We start from the raw sequence: 27984 nt of genomic DNA, 5'->3' as shown, positions 1-27984 counted from the left end.
GTTGTGTTCAAACTGTTGTATCATGGTGTGAATGGGAGAAGAAATGATATTGGGGTCATTTCTAAAAGGAGAGTTAGGGCCCCTTCACACATAACATGAAAGATGCAGAAACCGGAAGAAAATCTGCGAACCAAACACGAAATGGGGAACCATGAACCACCCACCTCCTGTCGTAAGGGAAGCATGATCACACAGGTGTGCACGACACATCTGCAACGGTTTCGTGCAAGCTCGTGTGCATGTATGAACACAGTGCGAGCAGCTGGAACGAGTTGCAGCACATGTGGAGAAAAATAAAATAAAAACCAGCCGTGTAATTAGTGAAAATCGCTGTGTTGATATGAGTAATACATTTTTTTTTTTTTGTCAGCTTGCACTCGGCCAAGACGGACGCATTTTTTCTTCTCCCTCCCTCCTTATCTTTCCTGCTTCTGTGGCGTGTTGTCTGTGAGGCTGCAGCTTTGCTCTTCTGGAAAACGACAAAAATGGATCTGTGAAAGTGGTCTCTGAACGCAATTGACACTATTTTTTCCACAAGACATTCGGGGGCGGAGGACCCGACCTGTCCTGCCGGAATGCATGTGATGGGTTACGTGGTGGACTCGTGGAGGAGATGACAGGTCATGTGCCTTTACACGCTTTCTGTGGAGGACGTCGAAGATGTGTATATATTTGGCTTGGTGGTGACCGGCTTTCTGCTGTGTGGAGCGGGCATGGCGCTGGTTTACCGGAAAATTAAGAAAGTGGAGGCAGCATTAATTGGGCCGTCCAGGCTGCCCTACATGATTGATTCGATTGGGAAGGCAGTGGCTGCGCAGTCGGCGAGTGTTAACCACACGCTGGAAAACATCTCGGGCAGGATTGCAGCTCTGGAAACCCGCTTTGACCGTCACTAAAGACCACATCCTACGTTCAGATGTATTGAGAGCCACTCTGTTCTCAGAACTGTGGAATCTTTCAGGCATCTGCTAATCTGGATATTCATTTGGCTTCCCCAAACACAGCTGCACTTCAAGGCCGTTGTGATAAAAAACCTCCTCAAGAAGATCAACACTTAAGCCTCGCTCCCTGGTCATCCCCCTCCCCTCAGCTTCTCCAGCTCTGACGTTGACTGTGGACAGTGGACTGCTCAGGGCTGAGCCCCTCCCCCTTCCAGTATTGTCGGACAAGGCCGTTGACGGTGCCTAATAGGCTGCCTCCGGAGTGTTCTGATAAACTGGACCTTCAAATCTCGGTTGTCGTCCTGCATCTTTGTTTGTCTGTGTGATTATTGTTTTTCTGTGCTGATGGGGTTTTTTTTTCCTCATTGCTGCTGTGTAACGCAGCGGCTATGAGGGTTTTTTCTCTTTCTTCCCTCATGTGTGCTTTTTTATATGTGTTTATGTACCGGTCTGGCCTATGTGTGTTGTGTGTTATGTGTGTGTCGTTTGTTATGGGTCGGACCAAGGCAGGGATGTACATCTGGAGCTGGTCCCCGAGCGCCTAATGGTGACTTCTGCTCCTAATTGGCAATGAGGATGGGTTACATGCAGTAGACACATTTCATTGTGCAGGGAACATGTTCTTTTGTGCATATGACAATAAAATTCTTTTGAATCATTTGAATCCTTTGAAATAAAAGGGGAGGCAAAACAGACCGCTATCAACAGTAATAGATTGTAATAGATTGACCGCTATCAACTGATCTTGGATCTGCATAGAAAGGCCTTGTAAGAAAACATCATGTACTGCTGCCGGGTTCCACTCGCTCTTTGCTGCCAGGATACAGAAATGTATGGCATAGTCGGCGACACGTCTGCTTCCCTGCCGAAGACGCATCAGGGAACCGGGCTGCCTCATGGCCCAGTGACATGTGCTGGAAGACCTGGAGGAGTGCAGTCTTGAACGCCTGGAGTGATCCACACGCTGGAGATTGCCTGCTCCACTCTGCTGAGGCCCACGTCACTGCCCGGCCAGTGAGGTGAGTTATGATGAATGCTATCTTCGTCCTGTCGGACGGAAACATTGCTGAAGTTAACTCAAAATGTAGGTCTCATTGTGTAAGGAAGGGCTTAACGTCTCCGGATTCTCCGGAGAAATGCTCAGGTCGAGACAGCTGGTTACAGACAACAGGGGCAGCTGCAGGTCCTGGAAGCGGCTGGTTGGTGGAAGCCACGGCAGATGGAGCCTGATGTGTCAGGGTGGTAATAAGCTGGTCGATCTGTGTGCTTACTGAGGACATGAAGGCGTCTTGTCTCTTGGCCAGGTCTGAGATTCCAGCGCTTAGTGCAGTGATACGATCCTCTTGTTCCGCCAGCTGGCGGCTATGGTGACGAACCGCCGACTGGAACGGGTTCGAGTCCGCTGGCTCCATGTGTTGCCTTCCTACTCTTTTTGACCCTGTTCTCTCCTGTGTATACATTTGTGGTCACATGTTCAATTGTTGTGCATCAGGAAAGTATTCACAGCCCTTCACTTTTTACACATTTTGTTATGTTACAGCCTTATTTCAAAATGGAGTAAATACATTTCCTTCCAAAATTCTGTTCACAACACCCCATAACATGAAAAAGTTTTTTTTTTTCACACCCTTTGCTCAATACTTTGTTGATGCACATTTGGTAGCAATTACAGCCTCAGGTCTTCTTGAATATGATGCCACAAGCTTGGTGCACCTATCTTTTTTGCAGCACTTCTCAAGCTCCATCAGATTGGATGTGGAGCGTCAATGCACAGCCATTTTCAGATCTCTCCAGAGATGTTCAATCAGATTCAGGTCTGGACTCTGGCTGGGTCCATCAAGGACATTCACAGAGTTGTCCTGAAGCCCCTTCTTTGATATCTTGGCTGTGGCTGTATTCGTAGGGTCACTGTCCTGTTGAAAGATGAACCGTCGCCCCTGTCTCAGGTCAAGAGCGCTCTGGAGCAGGTTTTCATCCAGGATGTCTCTGTACATTGCTGCATTCATTGTTCCCTCCATCCTGACTAGTCTCCCAGTTCCTGCTGCTGAAAAACATCCCCACAGCATGATGCTGCCACCACCATGCGTCACTGTAGGGATGGTGCCTGGTTTCCTCCAAACATGACGCCTGTCATTCACACCAAAGAGTTCAATCTATGTCTCCTCAGACCAGAGAGTTTTGTTTCTCATGGTCTGAGAGTCCTTCAGGTGCCTCTTGGCAAACTCCAGGTGGACTGCCATGTGCCTTTTACTAAGGAGTGGCTTCCGTCTGGCCACTCTACCATACACTCTTGTTTCATGCTCTGTGTAAAAGGATGCGTGATCTTCACCCTGAGTGCACTTGGTGTGACCACACCCCTCTGCTGGCTGTGTGTGAGTCAGTCTGTGATGCAAGGCGAATAGAGGAAAACGGTGAACCAGCCAGTTGAAGCAAGCGACCGGATTATTTCAATAAAAAATTTTGGAACCATAAATGTAATTGTTCTTTTTCATTTTTCTTCAAAATATGACTCTAAAACCGGAAGCGTACTGATGCCACATTTGTTGAATCTATTCCTGGATGAGATCAGCCCATGTTCGAAATTACACACCACTGATATTTGACAAAGGTTGATGTTTTACAGGAATTAGTGTAAGATTTCATGCATGAGATGGCTGACGAATAGCGAGACTCTGTACAGTGATTTCAAATTTGTACAGAGTGAGGATTTACGAGATGCTGTCATTTGCGTAATACAAAACAAACGTAAAATAGGCAAAATGGTGAAGGCAGTCTGGCATGATGCATCGCAAAAAAAAAGTTTTGTCTCACAGTGCTAAAGTGATTGACAGCCGACACAGCTTGTTCCTTAATGTAAAAACTGAACTACCAAACTCGTTTAAACACGAATATCAACTGAACTGTGACACTCCTCATGTAGACAGTGTGGCTGATATAATTAGGTGTATGATATCATGAGTCATGAAGGAGGTTTGTGAGGAGTTCCATCAGTGCCACATAGCGCTAAAACTGCAGAGGCACATAGGGAGGCCTGGAGCCATGGCATTATCACAGGGCACAGAGCACTCCCCCACCCCAGTAGGAGGAGACATGCAAAGCAATGAGATCAGTATCCTGTGCTACCAGGAGGTGAGAAATGACCACAGTGCAGCCACCCAACGAGAGGGTGCACCTGACCACCCCGCAGGTGGGCATGACACAGCACTTTGTCACGGTTATGGAGTGTAAGCATCCAAGATGGATATCCACTGAGGTGAGAACAGGGCATACAGAGCATAACACTTCCTGGTGGTGGTGGTGCAGCACGAGCCTCCCACACATTGTGCCCTCCTAGTGAAGTTCATCGCTGGCAGGTGAAGTGACACAGCTGGCGACACATTGTGTTGCATAGGTAACACATGGTCGCCTCCACGCTCCCCAGGCGAAGTGTAGGGTTAGCTCTGGCAAACACAGCAAAACTCTGGGAACTGGGACTTTGCAAACTGGGAAAAAATTGCACAAGCAGATCAATCAATCAATCAATCAATTTTTTTTTTATATAGCGCCAAATCACAACAAACAGTTGCCCCAAGGCGCTTTATATTGTAAGGCAAGGCCATACAATAATTATGTAAAACCCCAACGGTCAAAACGACCCCCTGTGAGCAAGCACTTGGCTACAGTGGGAAGGAAAAACTCCCTTTTAACAGGAAGAAACCTCCAGCAGAACCAGGCTCAGGGAGGGGCAGTCTTCTGCTGGGACTGGTTGGGGCTGAGGGAGAGAACCAGGAAAAAGACATGCTGTGGAGGGGAGCAGAGATCGATCACTAATGATTAAATGCAGAGTGGTGCATACAGAGCAAAAAGAGAAAGAAACAGTGCATCATGGGAACCCCCCAGCAGTCTACGTCTATAGCAGCATAACTAAGGGATGGTTCAGGGTCACCTGATCCAGCCCTAACTATAAGCTTTAGCAAAAAGGAAAGTTTTAAGCCTAATCTTAAAAGTAGAGAGGGTGTCTGTCTCCCTGATCTGAATTGGGAGCTGGTTCCACAGGAGAGGAGCCTGAAAGCTGAAGGCTCTGCCTCCCATTCTACTCTTACAAACCCTAGGAACTACAAGTAAGCCTGCAGTCTGAGAGCGAAGCGCTCTATTGGGGTGATATGGTACTACGAGGTCCCTAAGATAAGATGGGACCTGATTATTCAAAACCTTATAAGTAAGAAGAAGAATTTTAAATTCTATTCTAGAATTAACAGGAAGCCAATGAAGAGAGGCCAATATGGGTGAGATATGCTCTCTCCTTCTAGTCCCCGTCAGTACTCTAGCTGCAGCATTTTGAATTAACTGAAGGCTTTTTAGGGAACTTTTAGGACAACCTGATAATAATGAATTACAATAGTCCAGCCTAGAGGAAATAAATGCATGAATTAGTTTTTCAGCATCACTCTGAGACAAGACCTTTCTGATTTTAGAGATATTGCGTAAATGCAAAAAAGCAGTCCTACATATTTGTTTAATATGCGCTTTGAATGACATATCCTGATCAAAAATGACTCCAAGATTTCTCACAGTATTACTAGAGGTCAGGGTAATGCCATCCAGAGTAAGGATCTGGTTAGACACCATGTTTCTAAGATTTGTGGGGCCAAGTACAATAACTTCAGTTTTATCTGAGTTTAAAAGCAGGAAATTAGAGGTCATCCATGTCTTTATGTCTGTAAGACAATCCTGCAGTTTAGCTAATTGGTGTGTGTCCTCTGGCTTCAAGGATAGATTGTTGTGAAAGTGTCGTGACACGGACCCACAACAGGGGGCGTTAATGAACGGACAATGGATAAGCCAAAAAGTAACAATTTAATGTTGTGAATCGCACAACAACGTACAGACAATAACAATATGGTGGACTGTCAATCATACACCAGGTGACGTGTGGGCAGGCTCGACGATAGAAGACGCCTGGAGAGAGAAGAGCTGGATCCCCACACAGCTTCCAACACCAACGGAGCTGAAGAACACCGGAGCCGCCAAGCCCTGCGCCCCAGGTGGCCGCTGTCTTCAGCAGTCAGACCCGGTACTGCTGGCAGAGAACAGAGACAGTCCAGATGAGTGTGAGTTCGCACACTCAGTAATCCCACAGTCTGTATTAAGTAAAGGAGGGAAAACCTCCACCTCCAATCACACACACTCGTGCAGCTCCTGGTCAACCACTTATCTGGGTTGGGGTGTGAGGCGAAGCCGTCGCTGTCACACCAAATGCCAATCCCTCAGATAAGGACACACTCCAGGAAAACGGCTGCAACAGAAGTTCAGGTTATTACACACAAAGTGTCAGTCAGCAGAGAAATTACCTGAATGGTAGTTGATTTCTCGGCGAGGAGGTGGAGTTGCAGTCCGGTCTTTGTTGTGGTGGTGATGGGTGACAGCTTGTGTTGATTAATGACAGCTGTCACCTCCAGCAAAGCCGACGCCCTCTCGTGCTTGAAGCCCGCACTTCAAGCAGGGCTCCATCTTGTGGTGGTGGGCCAGCAGTACCTCCTCTTCAGCGGCCCACACAACATAGATAAAGCTGGGTATCATCTGCGTAACAATGAAAATTTAAGCAATACCGTCTAATAATACTGCCTAAGGGAAGCATGTATAAAGTGAATAAAATTGGTCCTAGCACAGAACCTTGTGGAACTCCATAATTAACTTTAGTCTGTGAAGAAGATTCCCCATTTACATGAACAAATTGTAATCTATTAGACAAATATGATTCAAACCACCGCAGCGCAGTGCCTTTAATACCTATGGCATGCTCTAATCTCTGTAATAAAATTTTATGGTCAACAGTATCAAAAGCAGCACTGAGGTCTAACAGAACAAGCACAGAGATGAGTCCACTGTCCGAGGCCATAAGAAGATCATTTGTAACCTTCACTAATGCTGTTTCTGTACTATGATGAATTCTAAAACCTGACTGAAACTCTTCAAATAGACCATTCCTCTGCAGATGATCAGTTAGCTGTTTTACAACTACCCTTTCAAGAATTTTTGAGAGAAAAGGAAGGTTGGAGATTGGCCTATAATTAGCTAAGATAGCTGGGTCAAGTGATGGCTTTTTAAGTAATGGTTTAATTACTGCCACCTTAAAAGCCTGTGGTACATAGCCAACTAACAAAGATAGATTGATCATATTTAAGATCGAAGCATTAAATAATGGTAGGGCTTCCTTGAGCAGCCTGGTAGGAATGGGGTCTAATAAACATGTTGATGGTTTGGATGAAGTAACTAATGAAAATAACTCAGACAGAACAATTGGAGAGAAAGAGTCTAACCAAATACCGGCATCACTGAAAGCAGCCAAAGATAACGATACGTCTTTGGGATGGTTATGAGTAATTTTTTCTCTAATAGTTAAAATTTTGTTAGCAAAGAAAGTCATGAAGTCATTACTAGTTAAAGTTAATGGAATACTCAGCTCAATAGAGCTCTGACTCTTTGTCAGCCTGGCTACAGTGCTGAAAAGAAACCTGGGGTTGTTCTTATTGTCTTCAATTAGTGATGAGTAGAAAGATGTCCTAGCTTTACGGAGGGCTTTTTTATAGAGCAACAGACTCTTTTTCCAGGCTAAGTGAAGATCTTCTAAATTAGTGAGACGCCATTTCCTCTCCAACTTAGGGGTTATCTGCTTTAAGCTACGAGTTTGTGAGTTATACCACGGAGTCAGGCACTTCTGATTTAAAGCTCTCTTTTTTAGAGGAGCTACAGCATCCAAAGTTGTCTTCAATGAGGATGTAAAACTATTGACGAGATACTCTATCTCACTTACAGAGTTTAGGTAGCTACTCTGCACTGTGTTGGTATATGGCATTAGAGAACATAAAGAAGGAATCATATCCTTAAACCTAGTTACAGTGCTTTCTGAAAGACTTCTAGTGTAATGAAACTTATTCCCCACTGCTGGGTAGTCCATCAGAGTAAATGTAAATGTTATTAAGAAATGATCAGACAGAAGGGAGTTTTCAGGGAATACTGTTAAGTCTTCTATTTCCATACCATAAGTCAGAACAAGATCTAAGATATGATTAAAGTGGTGGGTGGACTCATTTACTTTTTGAGCAAAGCCAATAGAGTCTAATAATAGATTAAATGCAGTGTTAAGGCTGTCATTCTCAGCATCTGTGTGGATGTTAAAATCGCCCACTATAATTATCTTATCTGAGCTAAGCACTAAGTCAGACAAAAGGTCTGAAAATTCACAGAGAAACTCACAGTAACGACCAGGTGGACGATAGATAATAACAAATAAAACTGGTTTTTGGGACTTCCAATTTGGATGGACAAGACTAAGAGTCAAGCTTTCAAATGAATTAAAGCTCTGTCTGGGTTTTTGATTAATTAATAAGCTGGAATGGAAGATTGCTGCTAATCCTCTGCCCCGGCCCGTGCTACGAGCATTCTGACAGTTAGTGTGAATCAGGGGTGTTGACTCATTTAAACTAACATATTCATCCTGCTGTAACCAGGTTTCTGTAAGGCAGAATAAATCAATATGTTGATCAATTATTATATCATTTACCAACAGGGACTTAGAAGAGAGAGACCTAATGTTTAATAGACCACATTTAACTGTTTTAGTCTGTGGTGCAGTTGAAGGTGCTATATTATTTTTTCTTTTTGAATTTTTATGCTTAAATAGATTTTTGCTGGTTATTGGTGGTCTGGCATGTTGGTCGTGATCCCATTTCTGATGATAAAGTTTGTAGTACAGAATAAATAGTTTTACTCATGCAATCATAATGCTGTTGCCTTCAATCCATTCAGCTTGTTCCTTTCTTTTCTGTTAATTGCATGCTTTTTGCATTCAGGTGTAATTCAGGGAGCCAGTCCTGGACTGAAAGTCTTCACTTGGTTACTGGTGTTTCAGTGTTGCTGAAGCTTTCATTCCGTAGAAAATGTTTATTTTCACATCGATGTTAACTGCTGGGTGTTATTTATACATTAATTCATTTATTTGATTCACTGTGAGGATGGTGACAGAATCTGTCTTTGGAATTGGAAGGTGTGTGTGTGTGTGTGTGTGTGTGTGTGTGTGTGTGTGTGTGTGTGTGTGTGTGTGTGTGTGTGTATGTGTGTGCAGTTATTCCTGGCATAGGGACAGTCTGAAATGCAGAGATAATGGTTCTCTGTAGAGCAAGTGTGTACATGAGTGACTATACAGTAGTTGTATCCCACTGATTTTGTGTGTGTGTGTGTGTGTGTGTGTGTGTGTGTGTTTGGAAGGAGAGTGCTTTATGTGCAAAAGCTATTTGCTAGGGACCACTGTCGTATTATTCAATCAATACCCCAGCGCTCACACATACACACCTCTGCACCCTAAGCACCCATGGGAGTAGCATGCTTTCATTAAGTAGGCCTTCTGCATCTTTCTGGTGTGGTGGGGGAATATAAAGACAGTGGGGGTTAAAGAAAAGCAGACTTGATTTGTACCAGGTAAAGATGCGAGGTGTAGAATACCAGTACACTCCCAGTGACTGGAGTTCTTTCAGTCTTTATCGGAAGGTGTCTGAGCTGCTGCGGGAACAGAAGACACATAAAATGATTTGACTCTAGCCCCCAAACAGTAAAACCTTCAGGACACTACTACTACTACTAATGTAAAAATTTAACTATAAAAGATAAAAGTGGGGGATTGAGGCACACTGAGTGATTACCTCTTTAAATGCATTGGAGTCAGTAGTGAGCACATTTCAAATCGAGTGCCTACATACTGAGGCCCCATCCACACAGAGACGGGTTCAGGCGTATCCTCAAAAGGTTTGTATTGTATTGGGGTTTTGAGCCAATCGATTTCTTTGTCCGATGTCACAGCTAATCATGGAGCCAGCGTTTTCAAAGCCCGAAAACACTGCTTTTTTTTTTTTTTTTCTTTGGCAAAAAAAGCTGCTAACTCAAGAAAACTCAAGAAAAAAGTCGGCTACTGGGAGATGGAGGACAGAGCATTGCAATATCGACGGAACAAGAAACAGAGGAGCCAGTATTGAGGGGAGGGAGGGGATGAAACTGGCTTGCTTGTTGTCGCCTGTGAGTGAGCCTTGTCAAAAAGGAATTTGTGTTACTACATGACACAGTTGCAATCTGGCTCCTTCCCTTGTTTTGATTTTAGTGGGCTTTGTTGAGATGCACTTAATGTCTTACAATGGAGTGTGATTGTTTACATGTTGTATGTAGATTTGTACTTAGTGTCTGGTCTGGAAGGGTGCTCTGGTGTTTCAAGTCTACACAATAGCGCTGTCCTTGATCATGATTGGCGTCCACCCAGGCATTCCACGAGTCTGTCCCCACTCAATGACAATGTCTGTGACAATATCTACATATCTCCAATATGCAGGGGTAGGTGAACATCCCCTTGGCCTTTTGCAGTTGCTGTGTCTTCATCGCTGAGCCACCTGTGTATTGGATCTTGCACAAGGAAATGTGCCACATTGCCATAATGTCATAGGTATTGTTCCCTGTCAGTAAAAGTACTACACCTCATCTGTATTTCCAAAAGTAATGTCTCATATTGCACAAAGCCATTCCAATTGTACTCAATGATTTGCCGGACAGACCTAGTACCAAAGACATCCATTTGCCACTTTAAGTCAATGGTTGGAATCAAAGGCTTACCGTATTGTAAGACTGGAGATACCAGGACCCTGATGATTTGGCAATTCTTTTTCTGTATAGACATTGCCATTGCCATACACCTGTGTCCAGCAACCTCTTGATTTCATAAGCTCTTCCTACATGTCTCTCGACCCTATATAGGCTAACCTGCCAGAGGCATGAATGTAATTGATAAGTGAATCTCTGAACGTGTTTGACACTTTCACCACATTCAGATGCTTTCAGACCATCATGCTTTTAGACCATCAGCCATCAGACCTTCATGGACTCAGTCTGATGGCTGAGTCCATGAAGGTAATTTGCTGATGTGCAGTTGGGGAAAATTGAGTTTAATAGATTTTAGCCAAAGTGTAAGACCAACAACCCAATGTAGGTGTGCAATTTTTGAGCACAGTCTAGTTTGATTGCAAAAGCATACTTTTATTCTCACCTCATTTTGCAAATAGACTCACTGCATCAGTCTCTGTGCACAGCTGGCCACAGGTATTAACATATCCCCCCTCCGAAAAAAAGCCCCCAACAAAAAACCCAAATCAAAATTCTCATTGAATTTTGTGTTTGATGGCAGAGCTAATCATGGTTAGCCGTTATTAACCTAAGGGAGGTTTGTGCTGTCTGAGTATGCTGTCATTTGATGAAGGCTGATGAGGTCATAAGTCATGAATTTGGATATATGGTGACCCACTGTTACTGTGACTGACAACAAGAGGAGAAGGTGATGTCTAGAGGTGAAGCGGTGAGCTTCAGACCAGATGATCCTTAGTTTGATTCCCTGTGACACCAGAAAGTCCCTAAGGTCCCTTAGGCAAGATCTTTAGGCCTTGTCCACACAGATACAACACTTTCCCAAAGCAGTCTTTTTCTTTGTTGTTTTCAAATAGTGTTCTGTAAACATGGTACTGTTTCAAGATTCATTTGTGTCCACACGAAAATGCTCAAAATGCCCGAAAATGCTGTAGTACATATGCCAGGCCTGTATGTGGCACTGTAACATTTCCATAGAAAATGGAGAAGAAGGCTTGTAAGAGCTAATCATTGTAGCAGCAGAAGCTAAAGCTACACTACAAAGTGACGCACTGACAGTAATATGAGCTTCAGCGCCGCAGAGCGGCGCGAAGCTCGCTCATGGTACGGGGCATCCTAAACAGGAAGTGCCAATTTTCAAATCCACAGTAAAACTGGAAATGTTCAAATGTCAAATACCTCCTGGAATGACAGATGAGATCCCATGGAATCTCCTGCGAACTCAGTGGCAAGCTCACACTCAAACAGGAAGTGCCAATTTATCAGTCACAGTGAAACAGGAAATGTTCAAATGTCAAACACTTCCTGGCATGGGTGGAGCTAGAGCGGAGGCCAGGGTTTCACTGGACTTTCCTGAAATCTGATTGGACACAGATGATTGACATGTCACAGCACCACACGTCTGGTTGAAAGAGCTGCTTGGTGCTCCCTAAATAACCTGGCACTTAACTCCTCAAAGACAAAGGAGTTGGTGCTAGATTTTAGGTGGAAGAGGGAGGACTCCCCCCCCCTTCTCATTCAGGGAGACACCATAGAGAGTGTCAGTGACTTCATGTTCCTGGGAACATACATTTCTCAAGACCTTACATGGGGCACCAACACCAGTGCCCTTGTGAAAAAGGCACAACAGCGTCTGTACTTTTTAAGGTCACTGAGGAAGGTCAACCTGTCCCAGGAACTGCTACTGTCCTTCTATATGTGTTCTGTAGAGAGCGTCCTCACCAACAACATCTTGGTGTGGTACAGGAGCTGCTCTCAGGCTGACAAGAAGGCTCTGGAGAGAGTCAGGAAGTCAGCACAGAACATCATAGGAGCGCAGCTGTCCTCTCTGTCAGACATCTATAACACCAGATGTCTGCGCAGAGCCAGAAGCATCAGCTTCAATGGTTCACACCCCAGGCACAGCCTGTTCTCATTGCTGCCCTCAGGAAAGAGGTACCGGTCCATCAAGGCCCGCACATCCAGACTCAACAACATGTTCTACCCAAGTGCAATATGGGTATTGAATGCACATTAGCCTTCAGTCTGCACAATTCATTGCATTTATTTTTATAAAGGTGAATGCAATGAATGGTACAGACTTCTATTTATATACACCTACTGGCTCCTTTGTAAATACATGTATATATTCTTATTTGTCTTTTTAAATTTACTTTTACACCTTTGCACTACGGGAGTTGTCTTTTTAATTTCGTTGTACCTTGCGTATAATGACAGTAAAAAGCATTCTATTCTGTTCTATTTTCAAGTCAGTGAGTCACACTGACTGCTAGGTTCCTCCTGTCCAGTAGTTTGTGCTGTGTACCACAAAAAGTTCTAATCCACCTTAGAAGAAGAAAAATATTTGCTCCAGATTTGAATTGGAATACGTCATTTGAACTATGGGATTCTAATCACACAAAACTTATATTGGTGAGTAAACGACTGTATTTTATGACAGAAATGAGATCCAGGTTGTTAAAAGCAGCATTTCTCCTTTAATTAGGGTTGGCTTATGTACACGTTTAAACTAACAGACAACAGCTGGTTCTGTTGGTTTATTAGTGCAGCAGATAACTGAAACAATCCTTCAAATGGTGATACAAGCGTCAAATTCTGCACAAATTCAACTGGAGTGAAATTAATGGAGCAACTTTAACTTTTGACCCCTGTACAAACCTGACCTGGAATCTTTATGATCAGGCAAACAATGTGGTGTAGTTTTCTATATGATTGGAGCATCTTTTAATTTAGACCAGGGTTGGGCAACTTGTTGCAGAAAGGGCCAAGAGAGTGCAGGTTTTCTTTGCAGCCACTGATTCCACCAGGTGATTTCACTGATTAATATCACTTTGAGCAGATGGAATCAGTTAATCAACAAGTTGCCCACCCCTGTTTTAGACCCCTGTGTAATTCTTCATTTGACCCCTACTTGGCTGCCTATTGAAAATTCAAGTGGCCAGTTTTTTTTTTTTAAGAGTTCATGTCTATGGATTATTTGTGCCAGATTTGATGCTTGTATCACCATTTGCAGGATTCCACTCTAAATCTTCTCTTTTCTGCTGCACTATATATGAGATGTAAGATGCTGCTCCTCAGTGTTTCTCATTTGCCCTCAAAAGTATTGCAACACTTGGTATTTCACACATTTTAATTTGGTTATTCCATTTCAAATCCATTTTTTTTATAAAGTTATCTTCCTTAACTTAAACTAGAAGCAAATCTCTTGATCTAAATGAATTAAAAATATAAAATCCAGCTTCCTGATGAAGTGGTGTAGAGGAGGATTTTCTTAAAAAAAAAAGACCTGAAAGTTCATCTCCAATTTGACAGAAGGTACATTTGAGATGTCTGCCTAGAGTTGATGTTTTGGTGAATGAAACTTTTGTATTTCTTCATAATTGATGTAAATAAAGTCCAAGACATATTCAGTGACTTGGAAATGTTCATGTTTCCATCCCATGACTTGTCTAAAGAAGACTGGCAATAAAACTGATTATTATTTACAGATTTTATCAAGTTTTAGAGATTTGCTTTCAGTTTGAGGAAGATCATTTTTGAACGGCCCTTTGTGTGTTGGTTCACCATTCTAAATAGCAAATTTCTTGGCAATCTATGTGATTTATAGACAAATATCTCTCTCTCTCGCTCTCTCTCTCTCTCTCTCAGCGAGGAGGTTCACAGAATTGATGTCCTCGTGCACGAAATATGATGTCATAGTTTTAGGAAACTCTGCTCAACTTTAATATAGTTGTCTATAAACGCATATAAATTGCCAAGAAATTTGCACTTTAGAACGCTGAAACAACACACAGAGTCGTTCAAGGACACTTGGGCGTCCTGTCAAATTTTTTTTTGGACACTCAATGGGCTCTCTGAACTTAGTGATCTAATGAAGGAGGCGTGACGAGACAGGAATCCGCCCCGCTGTACATCTGGAAATGTGAGTGACAACTGCTTTTACACATGCACAGATGTAAAACAATGAAATAAATCAGATTAATGGTTTACATGTACTGTAGAAATGGAGAAATCCAGGTGTGTTAATCTGATTTCTCATGATCTGATAGAGGTCGTTATCATATAAAGCATATCCGATTTTGAGCACTTAATAATCAGATACCACCAGTAATCAGACAGCAACTGGATTTTTAAGTGCATGTGAACGGGGCCAATCAGTCTTTTTTTAGGAAACATTCTGATTATTTCCTGGTGATGCTGGTTTAGAACCACAGTCATATATCAGAACTGCATGTGTTTATTTTCCAGCACATCTGTATGTGTGTGGTTAAATATTTAGTTGTGTCCGGTGTGTGTGTGTGTATCTGTAACTGTGCAGTGTGCACACATGCAGATGTCTTGCAGTATATGAATGCGTGAGTGTACACAATGATCTGCATGTGTGTGTGTGTGTGTGTGTGTGTGTGTGTGTGTGTGTGTGTGTGCGTGCGTGCGTGCGTGCGTGCGTGCGTGCGTGCGTGCGTGCGTTTCACCACTGGACAGATGGCCAACACCCTCCATCTATACTTCCCCATTCCTTCCTTATTCTATCCCTCCATCAGTGTACTGCAGACCCCAAAACACCACATCACCTCAATCCCTCATTCCCCACCTCCCAGGATCCCTCCATCCCCATTTCCCGTTACACTGCTTTCATAATAAATCTCAATTTTTCTCACTAGCTCACACAGTTGCTATCTTGAACTCCTGGACCAGTGTCCCAAGGTCTTAATGTAAAATTGCTCAGGACTGCTTTTGACATTTTGCAGCCACTAGGTGTGGAGGATAACCTTCCATGTCTCGACAGTAATGAACAGGACATAATCTCTGTGAAGATGTGGGGCTCTATTTTTTCTGACACTTGGAAGTTTTGTGTGTGTGTGCACGTGTTTATGTATTAGGTTATTTGCCAATATCAAAATCATAGACATAATTCAAACAGCTCTCAGAGAGTGCAACACCTGTCCACATTCATGCAAATTAATTTTTTGTTTTTATTGATTCAGTAATACCTCAGTGTACTCTATGGTTCTGTGTGGCTTTAATATTTGATGTATTCTGCCGACTGTATCCTTGACTAACACACAACCCTTCCACCGTGTTATACTAGCTTGTTGCCCATGGGGGTCCACGGGCTCTAGATTGGGCAGTGTTTATAAAATAGTTAGCTGACATTTTTGTGGTAATTTAAGCAAAGCTTGTATAATGAGTTGGAATGGTGAATGAGTCCAGACTGTTTTTAGAAACTTAGACCTCAACAATTTTTAGAAGAACTCAACTCTTTTATTTCTTGTTAATTATGTCAATTTTTTAATGTTAATTTTAATTTACTGTCTTAATGTATTTAGAATTTGTTTAGGTTCTTGTTATCATATACACTATTATTTTATTTCTACTTCTGTTTTGTCATTTGATTTTTAAATGGACCACAATGGAAATAAGTGTTTTCACTTTCTTGTGTCATCCATGTCTTTTTAACATATTTACATTTGTATTATGTACTTACATTGAACTTAAAATCACTCACCACACTCACGCTTTTAATATAAAGATGACTTACTGCCCTCTAGAATGGATTGAGCTCAGAAAGTAGTTAGCAACACACATGCACGCATGCATACGATCAGCTGCTGTAAGCAGGTGGTTCTAATTTGACAAAGACGGTCGCTGAAGACATTAAAACCGCTAAATATTTCACTCATGGTACCAACATAAAACTGTAGTCACTCATGGTAATAGCAACATGAGACTTATCTAAACTGACTAAACCAATTGACCTACAGAACACAATAAATCATTAAATAAATCAATAAATCACAATAAACCTGAACTCCCATGGTGCATTACAGCACAGCATCCATTGCTTATTGGTAAGTTAAAATTGCTAATTTCTCCAAAAATATTTCTCATCAATTTTCCGTTGTCACAGCGTTCATCCTTGACCCAAAATACATGTCAGCCATACACATGCACACACACAGAGGCCACTTGGCTATTATAATACAGGCTGGCCTCTAATTGTTTGAGTTAAACAGTCATGACTTTGAGTTTGACCTTTCAGGGTTGTCAAAGGTCATGTTACCACTACAGTTGTGATATGCGGCTTCATGATGTTGTCTTTAACCAATTCCTCAAAGGAGCCATTCTAAATATCACCCACATTTAAGTATTGAACCAAAAGTTTACCTTGGCCTGTGAAACCACACTGAAACCAAGTACACTAACCACTTGTCCACCACCGCTACTCTTAATGAACAAAACTACAGTAGTAATTTGCAAAGTGTTTTCATATTTTAATTAACCGAATATAACTTAAATTTATGTTGCCCTTCTTTCATGCTGTCCAGTGTCTTCAGTGTCTGTCCTATTGGCTTCTTAGCATTTCTAATGTGATAATAAGGTGTGAAAATGGAGATACAGTGGAGCAGTGAGAATTGTTCTGACACAGCCCTCCGCTGGTCCCTTCTCACACTTGGCTTGTCTACTACCAGGACGCACACACATGCATGCTGTTACACCCCAGGCTACAGGAACCATAACACATCATAGAAGGGTTTGGTGAGCCTTTGAATTCATCTCACTACAAAAAGTCCAAGACAGCAGATTGTCTTTTCCCACAAACAAATGTAGCATTATGTATTTCTCATGTTGCAAACTTTAGGGTGAGCAAAGTCAAATCCAAACCACACATTACTAGTCGATACGAGGCAATCCTCAAACATAGAAAAATCAAATAAAACAAGCCAGACTAATATTTTAATGTCTGTTGTGAATGAGGTGATTGAGAAGAGGTCGAGTAGTGAGGTGTCATACTAGGATCTGCATCTGATGACTTTAAAGCAGGATTCTGGACCGGTGGCAGGTTCTGTAATTATCCCAGATCTCAATACACGCATCTCTTTGATATACAACCTGAACACAACACCACACCACACACACACACATCCGCAGTGGACAGAGAGTGTATACAGCCTATCAGCCTGTGTATGTGTGTTGAAGTGTGTCGTTGGACATGTGTTTGACCTCATGGTTATGTGTCCATCCTCAGAAGTCCCTGCGTCTGACCAAGCTGCAGACACCAAAGAAAGTAAGGAGGCACCTATTGTGGACGGAGACCAAGATGGACACGATGACCGTGATGAACGTGATCATGATGAAGACCTAGATGATGAGTCTATCTTCACCTGCGACAACTGTCAGCAGGACTTTGAATGTCTGGCCGAGCTGACTGAACACAGAACCAACCACTGCCCAGCTGGTAAGATTGCTCTTGTGGATGGTGTTAACTAAATGACCCAACTCACTGTCACTGTTCTATTTTTTTTGAACTCTCATTTAAAAAAAAGACACAGTTAGAAAGCAACAAACTATCTAAAAACATGGCCTGTAATCACCACATAGTAGCAGGTCAGGTCCAGGAGCATGCAATGGTGCTGTGTGTTGCTGCGTGCACCACAATACAGACTTAACCTGGGACGTGATTAGCAATCACCAAAGCAGATCGCAGCTCCATTCCCATTTCTTGAAGTGAGCTATATTATCTGTCACAGGTAGTTGATACATGGGCGTCCGTCCCCTTGGGCGTTTCCAATTGCTCGGGTACTCAGTACTTCGGTACCTGTATGCTGATCATGCTCAAGGAAGCTCATCACATGGTCACAGTGTCATAGTTGCTGTTCCCTTACAATGAAAGCTGTACACACCATCTGAGTTTCACTAACTGGGCAATTGCACTGTGACTGATGTTACATTTGTAAGGAGTATATGAGCCATTTCAACCAGTCTCACACTAAAATTTGAAGCCATAAGTCCCTAATCTTGTGTTTGGGCATAGTTAAGGTCTTGCGGTATTTAGGTTGGGAAGAAAAGATATCCAGTGATGCGTTTTATTTTTATTTTATTTTTTTTTTATGAAAACAAAAATGTGAGTGTGACAGACCTTACAAGAAAAAGAAATATGAAAATTTCCTCAAACTTTATTTCAAAATTCTCTGAAAACTACCAATGATTGATTGTGAATTCCAGGTATATGGGGGGAGGCGGGGGGGGGGGGGGGGGGGGGAGGCTCGCTAATATACTGACTGCAGAAAATAACAAAATAGTGAACCACTTGGCAGCAGTGGTTGTGAAACATTCCATGTGACTGACGTTACATGGCAGACGTTACATCTAATACATTTAAATGACTTGCAGATAAAAAAGACATGTTTTCTGAAGTATTTTACTGATTTACTTATGAAAAGATGGAATAATCTAATTATTGACATGCATTTCTGTGTTTAAAGGTTTTAGGAAATCTGAGAAAATTGTTTCCACTCCCACTACATGCCTGACTTTTTTAGAGATACATGTAATAAGAACATATGTCAAACCAAAAAAAAAAAAAAATCCAATGTCAAAATCTGGCAAAAACTGATAGCCAACCAATTTAGCTAATCATTTGTCTGTCAACATTCATGTGAGAAAGGGATATTTTCGAATGAAGTCAACTTATACTGTAAAGTTAGATGTTATATAAATACGTTGCACCCTTTTTCAGAATCTATAACTGAAAATAATTTTTGCCTGGTCATGTCCCATTTTCCATGGAATTGCCCAACTGCTCACTTAACCCGAAGTCATTCCAGCAGCATCTTCTGGAGAAACGTAGTGATTTTGCTGGTACCTATAAAAGTATGAGCTACAATACATTCAGAGACAGACTGTAAACTGGAACCAGAGACAGAATAGATGGACTAGGGCAGAGGCTAAAGAGTGGCCAAAAAGATAGGACATTGGTACCCACATAAGCTAGGCAGTGAAGTCTACATATCAGGTTGAGTAGTCAGCAGGTCGAGAACCAGAAAGTCACGTTAATGAAGCAGGTAAACCAGCAACGTGACTGGACTAGACGAGGAACAGGTAGAAGACCGATAGAAGAGGTAATGAGTCAGAATACAGGTAAATGAATCAGAACAAGAGCCAGCAGGCAGCAGGTCAGGACCACAGCACGTAATTTCCTGTAGTGTAGGCAGAAAGGTGCCGGTCTGAAGGCTGACTGGGATTATTAACAAAGGCCCTGTTGAGTATCAACAGGCCTGGAGAGTGTGACAGTGACACAGTACAGTCTGGTAATGAGTGGCAAAGAGCGCACTTTAAGATGTGCCTCGGTCTCACCGAATAATGAAGGCTGAAGAAGGAGCCACGCATGGGTGCGGGGTGATTATTCGAAGAATGACCCACGTTTTGATCTATCACGTATCCACTATGAAGGTGCCACTATGTGCCTCTCTGTACCCCGCATGTGCTGCGTAGCAGCCTCTAGTGAGCCACGACCGACCTGTCATTACAGCCTCGAATGGCTCGCATCAGCCACACTAATCCACGTAGTGCCATGATAACGCCATGTTGGCGCACGTTTAGGCATGAGTTTGGTCCAAACCTCCAGCCCTCCCACACCTGGTTCCTTCAAAGTGTGGGTTTTCACTTCACAGATTCACAGCAGCATTTAAAGATGTCCCTTCTTTTTTTTTTTTAAACGCAGTCCAAAAATAGACACTCCAGCACAGTTCCGCAGTTGTGCGCTGTGCGCCAGGCTGCTGTCCACCTGTAATGCACCAGACAAGCTAGACCCGAACCACGGGTTCCTGGAGAGCCACCTCTGTGCTCCTCGCTGGCTCCGCGGCTTTTGTTCTGCGCTTTAAACACACAAAACTTTATGTTTGTCCGTTTATTTCTGCAAAATTGCTCTTTTGCGCGCACGCTACTGTTGTCTTTTCATGGACAGCTGCCTCTCTGCTCTTTCTAAGTGGCTTCCTTTCCATCCGTGGCTTGCTGGCTTTACTTTTTCCCTGGCTTTAAACACAATCATTTTTACAACGTGAATCCACTTTTAACTTTGTGTTCGTCCGTTTATTTCTGCAAAAGCACTCTTTTGCGCGCGGTGCCAATCTGCATACAGAATGAGGTGGCCATTTTATTATATTATACCTGTGGATCATTTTCAAAAAAAAAAAAAAATTTCTTTATTTCTTCCGCAGCTTACAAGTTATCATGATACAACTTTTAACTTTGTGTTATGTCTTCAAAATCGGTCTTTTGCACACTCTCCACCTGTGTTGCCGCACAGCTCCTGCTCTTAGCTGCTCTACTGGAGTTATTATCTTCCATGGCTTTAAACACACATCCACTTTCACTTAGTCACCCAAATTTTAACTTTGTGTTCGTCCAGTATTGACTGAAATATCACTCTTTTGTGAGCTGGCGTTCTGCCTAAATGCTCGTTTGAAGCGTGATGATGAGTCACTGCGTCAGTGCGCGCACACAGCGGAGCTCATGTGATCCATTAACAAGATATTAAATCAACATACTTTTACATACAACAGACATCAACATACAGACATACTTTTACAGCAAGGAACTGTTTTATCAAGCTATAAAAAACATTAAAAATAATTACCTTAAGCTGTTCAAAATACATTCCACATGGAGCAGGAAAGAGAGGGAAAAAAAAGCGTCCAGATGAAACAGTCCGCTGAGTCTAAAAGAGGTGTTTTCAGCATCCAAGGTTTGGCAGAAAATGATTAATCCGCTACAAAATAATTATTTTATATAGAGTCCAGCGCACAGAGCAGGTGGAATTGTATTGCGCAAGAGGAGAGCTGTTCCAAAAATAGCCTCTCAGATCCTGCAAAGGTGCCAGGCGCACGGATAATGGACTTTTTGCAGACTAGTAAGCACCACGCAAATGCCTCTAAGCAGTCGCAGTAACTCGAACACAAACTGCGCCATGCTGTTTTTGCTAAATTTTGAACATCTTGACATTAGCACCACGCTCAGAGAGGAGCTTCATTAACTGAAGATAATGCCTCTAAGAGCCACTCTGAGCCACTATACTGCCACGATAGCTCACGAAACAAAAAAAAAAACAGGGTGCGTGGCTCCTTCTTCATTCTTCATTATTCGGTGGGACCGCGGCTGTGGCAGATGAAAAGCACGTGAGAGAAGAACTCCCGCATTCCATTCTCTTGTTCATTGTCTTTTCAAAAAGCATCTTGTTTTCAAGACATTCAGTGACTTCCTCTGACTTATTTAAAGAAAACTATAAAAGTCATGACTTAGTTGTGTTACACTAATTGAGGCACATAGTGCATAGGTACACCATTGCTTAAGCTTTGACATTTTTATTGATTTTATATCAGAGATTGGCTTTCACTGGGAGTTTAAATGGCATAATTTTAGACATGTTAATGATTTTTATATTAAATTTGATGTCATAAAAAATCTTAATGTGCAAACGCTCAAGTGGTCACAAACATTTTCACAGTACTGTTACCTCACATAACTTATACTGAGGAAATATGATGCTAAAGTACCTTTTTAAAAATTGGGTGTGTACATATTTGCATTTAAGATGTGGTGTAAAGGTTTTCTAAACAAACATAAGAAGGGGATGCAGAAGAAAGCACATACAGCTGCGACACACCAGGTTCTGCAGGCCAAGAATCACCTCCAGTCTTATCAGGTTTCTGGGTGACTTGGGCCATTCCTTGTTTTCTGAATACCTACAGCTATCGGATTCCGTTATACCCATGTGTCCCACAGGGACAGACGTCTGCGTTTGCACACACACTCACACACCAAAGCCGTTATTAGTAGCAATGTAATTAATGGAGGGGCTGAAAGGAACACGGCAGGGGCATCTGGTTCCTACAGATTAATCCAAACGCTCACTTAACAAGCCAGCACACACGTTTTGCTACTGGAAGGCAGTCTGGCTCACACCATGTGTTTGTGTGTGTGTTTTGGATAGCAGGATTAAGAAATGAGAAGAGAAGGGACAGAGGTCTTTGTTTAGATGGTGTTTCCAGACACTGCGTAATGTTGATGAGAGCAACCCTCACAGTAACCGTCTGGCTTCAGATGCAACCATACCAAGACCTTCTAAAGAGGCTTTCATACTGAGCGTGCAAATGCGAAGTGCATCCCTCTGAAACCCATCATTTTCAATGAGAAGTGTTGTGCAAACGCCACGTGACAGTGCGATGTGCAAAAACAGCTTGCATGATGCTCTTCCAGGAGCATGCAGCGTCGCTTGATGTCAAACTCACCGCAATCAAAGCTCAACTCAATCCAACTTTCACCGCGGCACGCTGTGACGTAGCTTCACGCACATCCAATAGAAACCAGGAATCAGGCCAAACACGGAAGACGACAGAGTACAGAAATGTGTCAGAGGAACATCAGAACTACTAATTTATGCACAGCAATTTTCCAAAAAAAATCCTTATAAATGTTTTTTAATTTTTAATTAATTTAAATTTTCAATTAATTTTTATCAAGATTAATTTATGATTACTGTACATTTTTAAGTAAAAATAAAAAACTTTTAATTAAAATAGTTTTAATATAAATGATTCTTTAGAAATCTTTGATGTTCATCTGTAAGTTAAAAGCATAACTTGTCCATTGTTTCAGATGAGATGATTTCTTGATTAACATAGTGAACCTTGGACATTTATTATTATACAAATAAAATAGTGTGAAAAGTAATCTGTACATTACATGTAGTAGATTAAGTTATTCATTCATATCTGCAGTTCAAGACACTGTAAATAAATATAAATATTTATTATTATTATTATAAACACAACAGGAGATGATACAATGACTGCAGTGTGTCTGTTAATTAGGATTTCTCAGTGTGACATAAACCTCATGATATCATTTTTTAATTTATTCATTTCAACATTTAATTATGTCCTCATTGACTATGCGATTGCTTTGAAGGGCCCTGTCAGACCTTGACGATTTAACCAGCGTATGCCAACGTATGAAAAATGCACCGAATACGCTGGATATGTAGAATAAGTTATGCAGCTGTCGCACCATGATAATTTAGCCAACGTATGTTGACAGCCCCGTTTCTACTGAGCGGTCCGGGTTGGTACTGCATGGTATGGTATGGGTTGGAAGAGATAAGTCTGGCTGGACAAACTAGATGGGACAAGTGTATGGCGTTAGAAGGAGACTATGTTGAAAAATGGCTTGCTCTTTCTGTTTTGAGGCTCAAAACTTTTTGATATCCCCTCTTAATTACACCTGGTGTGTAATTCATATTAATCAGTGGTGGGCACAGCTAACCCAAAAGTTAGCTTTGATAACCACTAATCCATTAACTGAAAAGTTAACTTTTATAATGCTAAAACGATAAGCTCTTAAAAAAAATTAGCAGAAGTTACAGCTAACTGCTAACCTTCAATATTGACTTGGCACACTGTCAGCAACTTTTAGCACCGCAGAGGCTTCTGAGTAAATTCAATGCAGTGCTTGTGTCTTTAAATACCCTGTCGGCATCTCATTTACCTTTCACGGTGGCAGTGCAGATCAAACGCAAGGCACGTTCACTCGTGGTTTCATTTATAAACATACTAATTCCGGACAGTTTATCAACACATTAACAGCAAGTCTGTCATTTTTACAAAGTGAAAATATCGCATTTTTAAAGTAATAAAGAAGAAAAAATAAAGAAGGTTTGAGTGTTAAACCGACACAAGTGCCAAAAGGTATTATGGGAAATTAGGCTTGTCTTATAACCCACCTCCCCCTCCATCAAAATGCATAGAACACTGCCATCTACTGGATGTGAGTGTGAAAAGCGGCCAACATGCTGAGTCTCACGTCAGAAACAGTATTTTCAGTTTTGCAAATGCTTTTTTTAAAGTTGTTTTTGTTTTTACAAATGGAAAAAAATGACATATTTGCGAAATACACATCTATTTGTAAAAACCAACACACAAGTTACAAATCAGAAATTTGTGTTTGTGGATGACAAAACACGTGTGCAAATCCATTTGTAGATTACCTTCTTGGCATTTGCAGGTATTAATGAAACAAGTTTAACTCCATAAATAAGTGTATTTTCACTTAAAAAAATAAAGGTTTGCATGTATGCACCGTCTTTTAAAGCAGACACACTGTTGATCATAATGCATTGCAGCAATGCATTATGGGAGTTGGGGTTTGTTTTTTTCTTATTATTGTAGTACATGTGAGATTAGGAGTGTTGTCAGTGTTATAGATTTGTTGTGTTTTTATAGTTCAAGGAATGTAGTTAGTTTGGTGAAGCGTTATCTTGTGACCATGAGTGAAAACGATGTTGCCGCTTCTGCCTCTGTCTGAACTTCTGTATGTTGAATGTAAATGACTTTTTTTCTTCCAGCCGCACCGGCAGCCGGCTCGCCTCCTTCTGCTGGGGGAGGACGGAGGGCTGAGTTCCTTACAGCAGCCTGGCTGTTGCAAAACACCCAACAGACAGGAATAAATGTTTGGTTTTAGGGTTACAAATGTTTTTGACTATTCGCTCTTACTCACTATGCCTTCAAAGAAATGTTAGTGGACTGAAAGTTAGCAGAACTAAATTTAGCGGAAGCTAATTAATCCGGTGATAGTTTTCAAAATTAGCTGAACAGATAATCCGCTAATGAAAAAGCTAGCTTTGCTAATTAGCGGTTAGCGGATTAGCGGAACTGTGCCCACCACTGATATTAACTATGTATGACCATGAAAAACGTTCTCGGCCACTGCAGCTAAAAGCAACTAGATTGTTTTAGCCACATGTTACTTCTCTCAGCATTTGCCTGTGTGGCTAATAGGAAATGCTTTATAGGAAGCGCTAGGTCAGCATGGGAAATAGCTGGTAAAATAATTTTGTTTGCACACAGTACAATTTTTGTGCTTAATAAAATGTGGCCGTGCTACATATTTGCTTCTCTCTCAGTTAGGCTGAATTTTGACATTTGGGCTGCACAACTCTTTCTCCTTCACTGCACATATGTGTACTGTGGTCTTTTGCAGTACACATCTTTATTTTGTCAGTGAAGCACTGTGTTACATTGCATTGCGTTATAGGATGGTGTATGGCCTGCTGAAGTCTTTCACAACAAACAAGCCAATTAGAGATGAGCTGGGTTTGGGCAACCAAGTGCAACTTGTTAATGGTATTCTCCCTGCATCAACTGTCTTTATATGGCATACTGTTAACAAAGGTGTGGAAAAGCAAAGTTAAAGTTGCACGTGATAACCTCAAACTATTATGTCATATTATCCCTGGCTTTGGGTGCATCCTTGATCATCCTAGAAGCCTGACTACATGGTATTGTCCTTGATTTTTATTTTTTTGGTCATTCTCTACTTAACACACATATTCCTGCAGACAGATGTCAGACACACATAATGTATACTTTCATTCAGGGAGAATCACACAGCCAAAAGCACAGGGCTGCTGTCAGCGTGCAGGATATGGCCTGTGATTTCAGCACAGGAGTCTGGGGAGGGCTACATGTTGCTGAGTGAGAAAGCAGAGGGAAGGAAGAGGTTGGGAAGGAGCACAGTAGAATGAAATGAAATGATAAAACATGTTTTCCCCTGGAGAAAGAGTGGTTGAGATTGCAGAGTAATCCCAGAGCTCGACTGGATCTGTGTGTAGTTGCATGTAAGGATATGTGCTTGTGGGTACAAATAAGTATAGTATGTGTGTCGCTGTTATTGTTTATATAAGTGTATGTATTTCTCTGTGTGTATGTGATTGTGTACCACAGTGTGTGTTTGAAGTTGGTGGTGGGACTATAGCGCTATTCTTACTGCTGTTGTTATAACTGATGTGGAAAATGTTCAGTTGAAATGAAGCAGAGGTCTCAGACTGATTCCAGAAAGGGTCAAGGAGGGTGCAGGTTTTGTTAATCCCGGGAGAGTAGAGGTCTGTGCAGAAAACTGTATTTCAGTATCTCATCTCGTTCCTGACATATGGTCATTAATGTATTTTAGACTATGACCGATCAGTGAGCGGGTGGGTCACTGATCTTATCTTCCAAGTTTGATTGAAATTGCTCTTTGCATTTTCAAAATGTCACCACGGACAGATAAACCAACAGACATTGACTCATGGACATTAAATAGGAACTTTCTGGTTTTTGGCTCACAGCAGTTTTGGTGGGGTTGACAGGAGACCCTTATTGCCAGGACAACTGTAGTTAGGTAGCTTTTCTTCGACACAGAAAAAAAATTCCATTCACTTTATTAGGTAGACAGGTCTACCTAATAAAGTGCCCTTCCTGTTGTGGTTTTGAGTTGGGTGAATTTCTGAGTGAATTGCTGCAGTTTCTGTTCATGCTATTTTCTGTAAATTATAATCAAGTGTGAAAGGAAGTATGCACTTTCTGAGATACTGACACCACCTCATCCTGCACAGATAATTTCTGTGAAAGATCAAATTTTTTCAAGTCTGATTCAGTGCCATGTATTTTGATTTCTGCAGATATTTGCAGGAACTAGCAGTTGTACTTCATGAAATGAGTGGTATATCAATATGTACATCAATTAATTTGTGAAACTGGTTCATTTTGAATTTCAAAAATTGTATATGACTGAGTCAAGCTCGAGCTTGACTCCACTGTACAAGTGTCCAGTGTACAACCTTCAAGTTTCCTCTCGATATGCTTTACACCAGTGTTCAATTATTTACTTAAAAAAATTGGAACATCCTCGAGCCTTAACTGCTGACTTAAGAGTCATGTTTGTGCAAAATTCTCTGCAGAAAAAAGCAGTGTTATCTGTGATGCTAACCATACTGTTGTAGTAAATGGGTCCCCGGTTAGCCGCTAGCTGTGGCTATAACACTGAATGGGTCCCAGGTGCGAGAGTGAAGCACCAAGTAATTCAGTGCCACTCTAGCAGAAGGCCTATAAAGAGGCACCATTAATTTGAGTGGAAATTGGACAAACACGCACTGACACACACGGTGGTACAGATCGATATTCACATAAATGTGTGTACTCCAGCTCAAGCACACATGTACCCACAGATCCAACACATCTGGCTAATGTAATGCTACATTAATGTGCATGAGGACAACTGCTCAGCTGGTTCTGTGCATATTAAAGTGTGACTGAGATTGTGTACCACCATTGTAGTCAAATTATTATTCTGATCCTTTGCTGTGATGGTTTTGCCTTGAACTTATACACGCAATACTCTGCGTATGTGTTTTATGTGATAGAGTGCATCCTCCCTGTGTACCCTGTAGTTGCACCAAGTGACACGTATATTTTTCCATTACACATTTGATAAACTTTTTCTCCCAAATTACTTCAACATGTAATTTACCGTAGGATGTTCTAAATGTAAAATAATCTGCACTATTTATTCAACAAGGGTCTTATCCATCTTGATGTGATAATATGTAAGATTCAGAAGTGTTCACATGACCTTTGGTGAACTTTTTTCTTGTGTGTACAACATTTAGTGTGTGTGCGTGTGTGTGTGTGTGTGTGTGTGTGTGTAATGTGTGTCTTATTACTACATGTTGATCTGTATTTTGTGCATCTGTAGTCTTTATGAAAAGGAGACTGAGAGTGTGAGTCAGGGGAGT

The 27984-nt window shown here is 41.8% G+C and overlaps 1 protein-coding gene across 2 annotated transcripts in view; it reads left to right on the top strand.

Moving 5' to 3' along the window:
- znf423 (zinc finger protein 423) overlaps positions 1 to 27984 on the top strand; it is a 405091-nt gene that overhangs the window by 121154 nt on the left and 255953 nt on the right. For both annotated transcript variants that reach the window (XM_034176974.1, XM_034176972.1), the window contains exon 3: positions 17626 to 17835. In XM_034176974.1, the coding sequence (XP_034032865.1) occupies positions 17626 to 17835 (210 nt within the window). The remainder of the gene's footprint in view (positions 1 to 17625; positions 17836 to 27984) is intronic.

The sequence above is a fragment of the Thalassophryne amazonica genome, chromosome 8 (assembly GCF_902500255.1).
Source record: "Thalassophryne amazonica chromosome 8, fThaAma1.1, whole genome shotgun sequence".
Classification (NCBI taxonomy): Eukaryota; Metazoa; Chordata; class Actinopteri; order Batrachoidiformes; family Batrachoididae; genus Thalassophryne; species Thalassophryne amazonica.
This window is presented reverse-complemented; position numbering and strand designations above follow the sequence as displayed.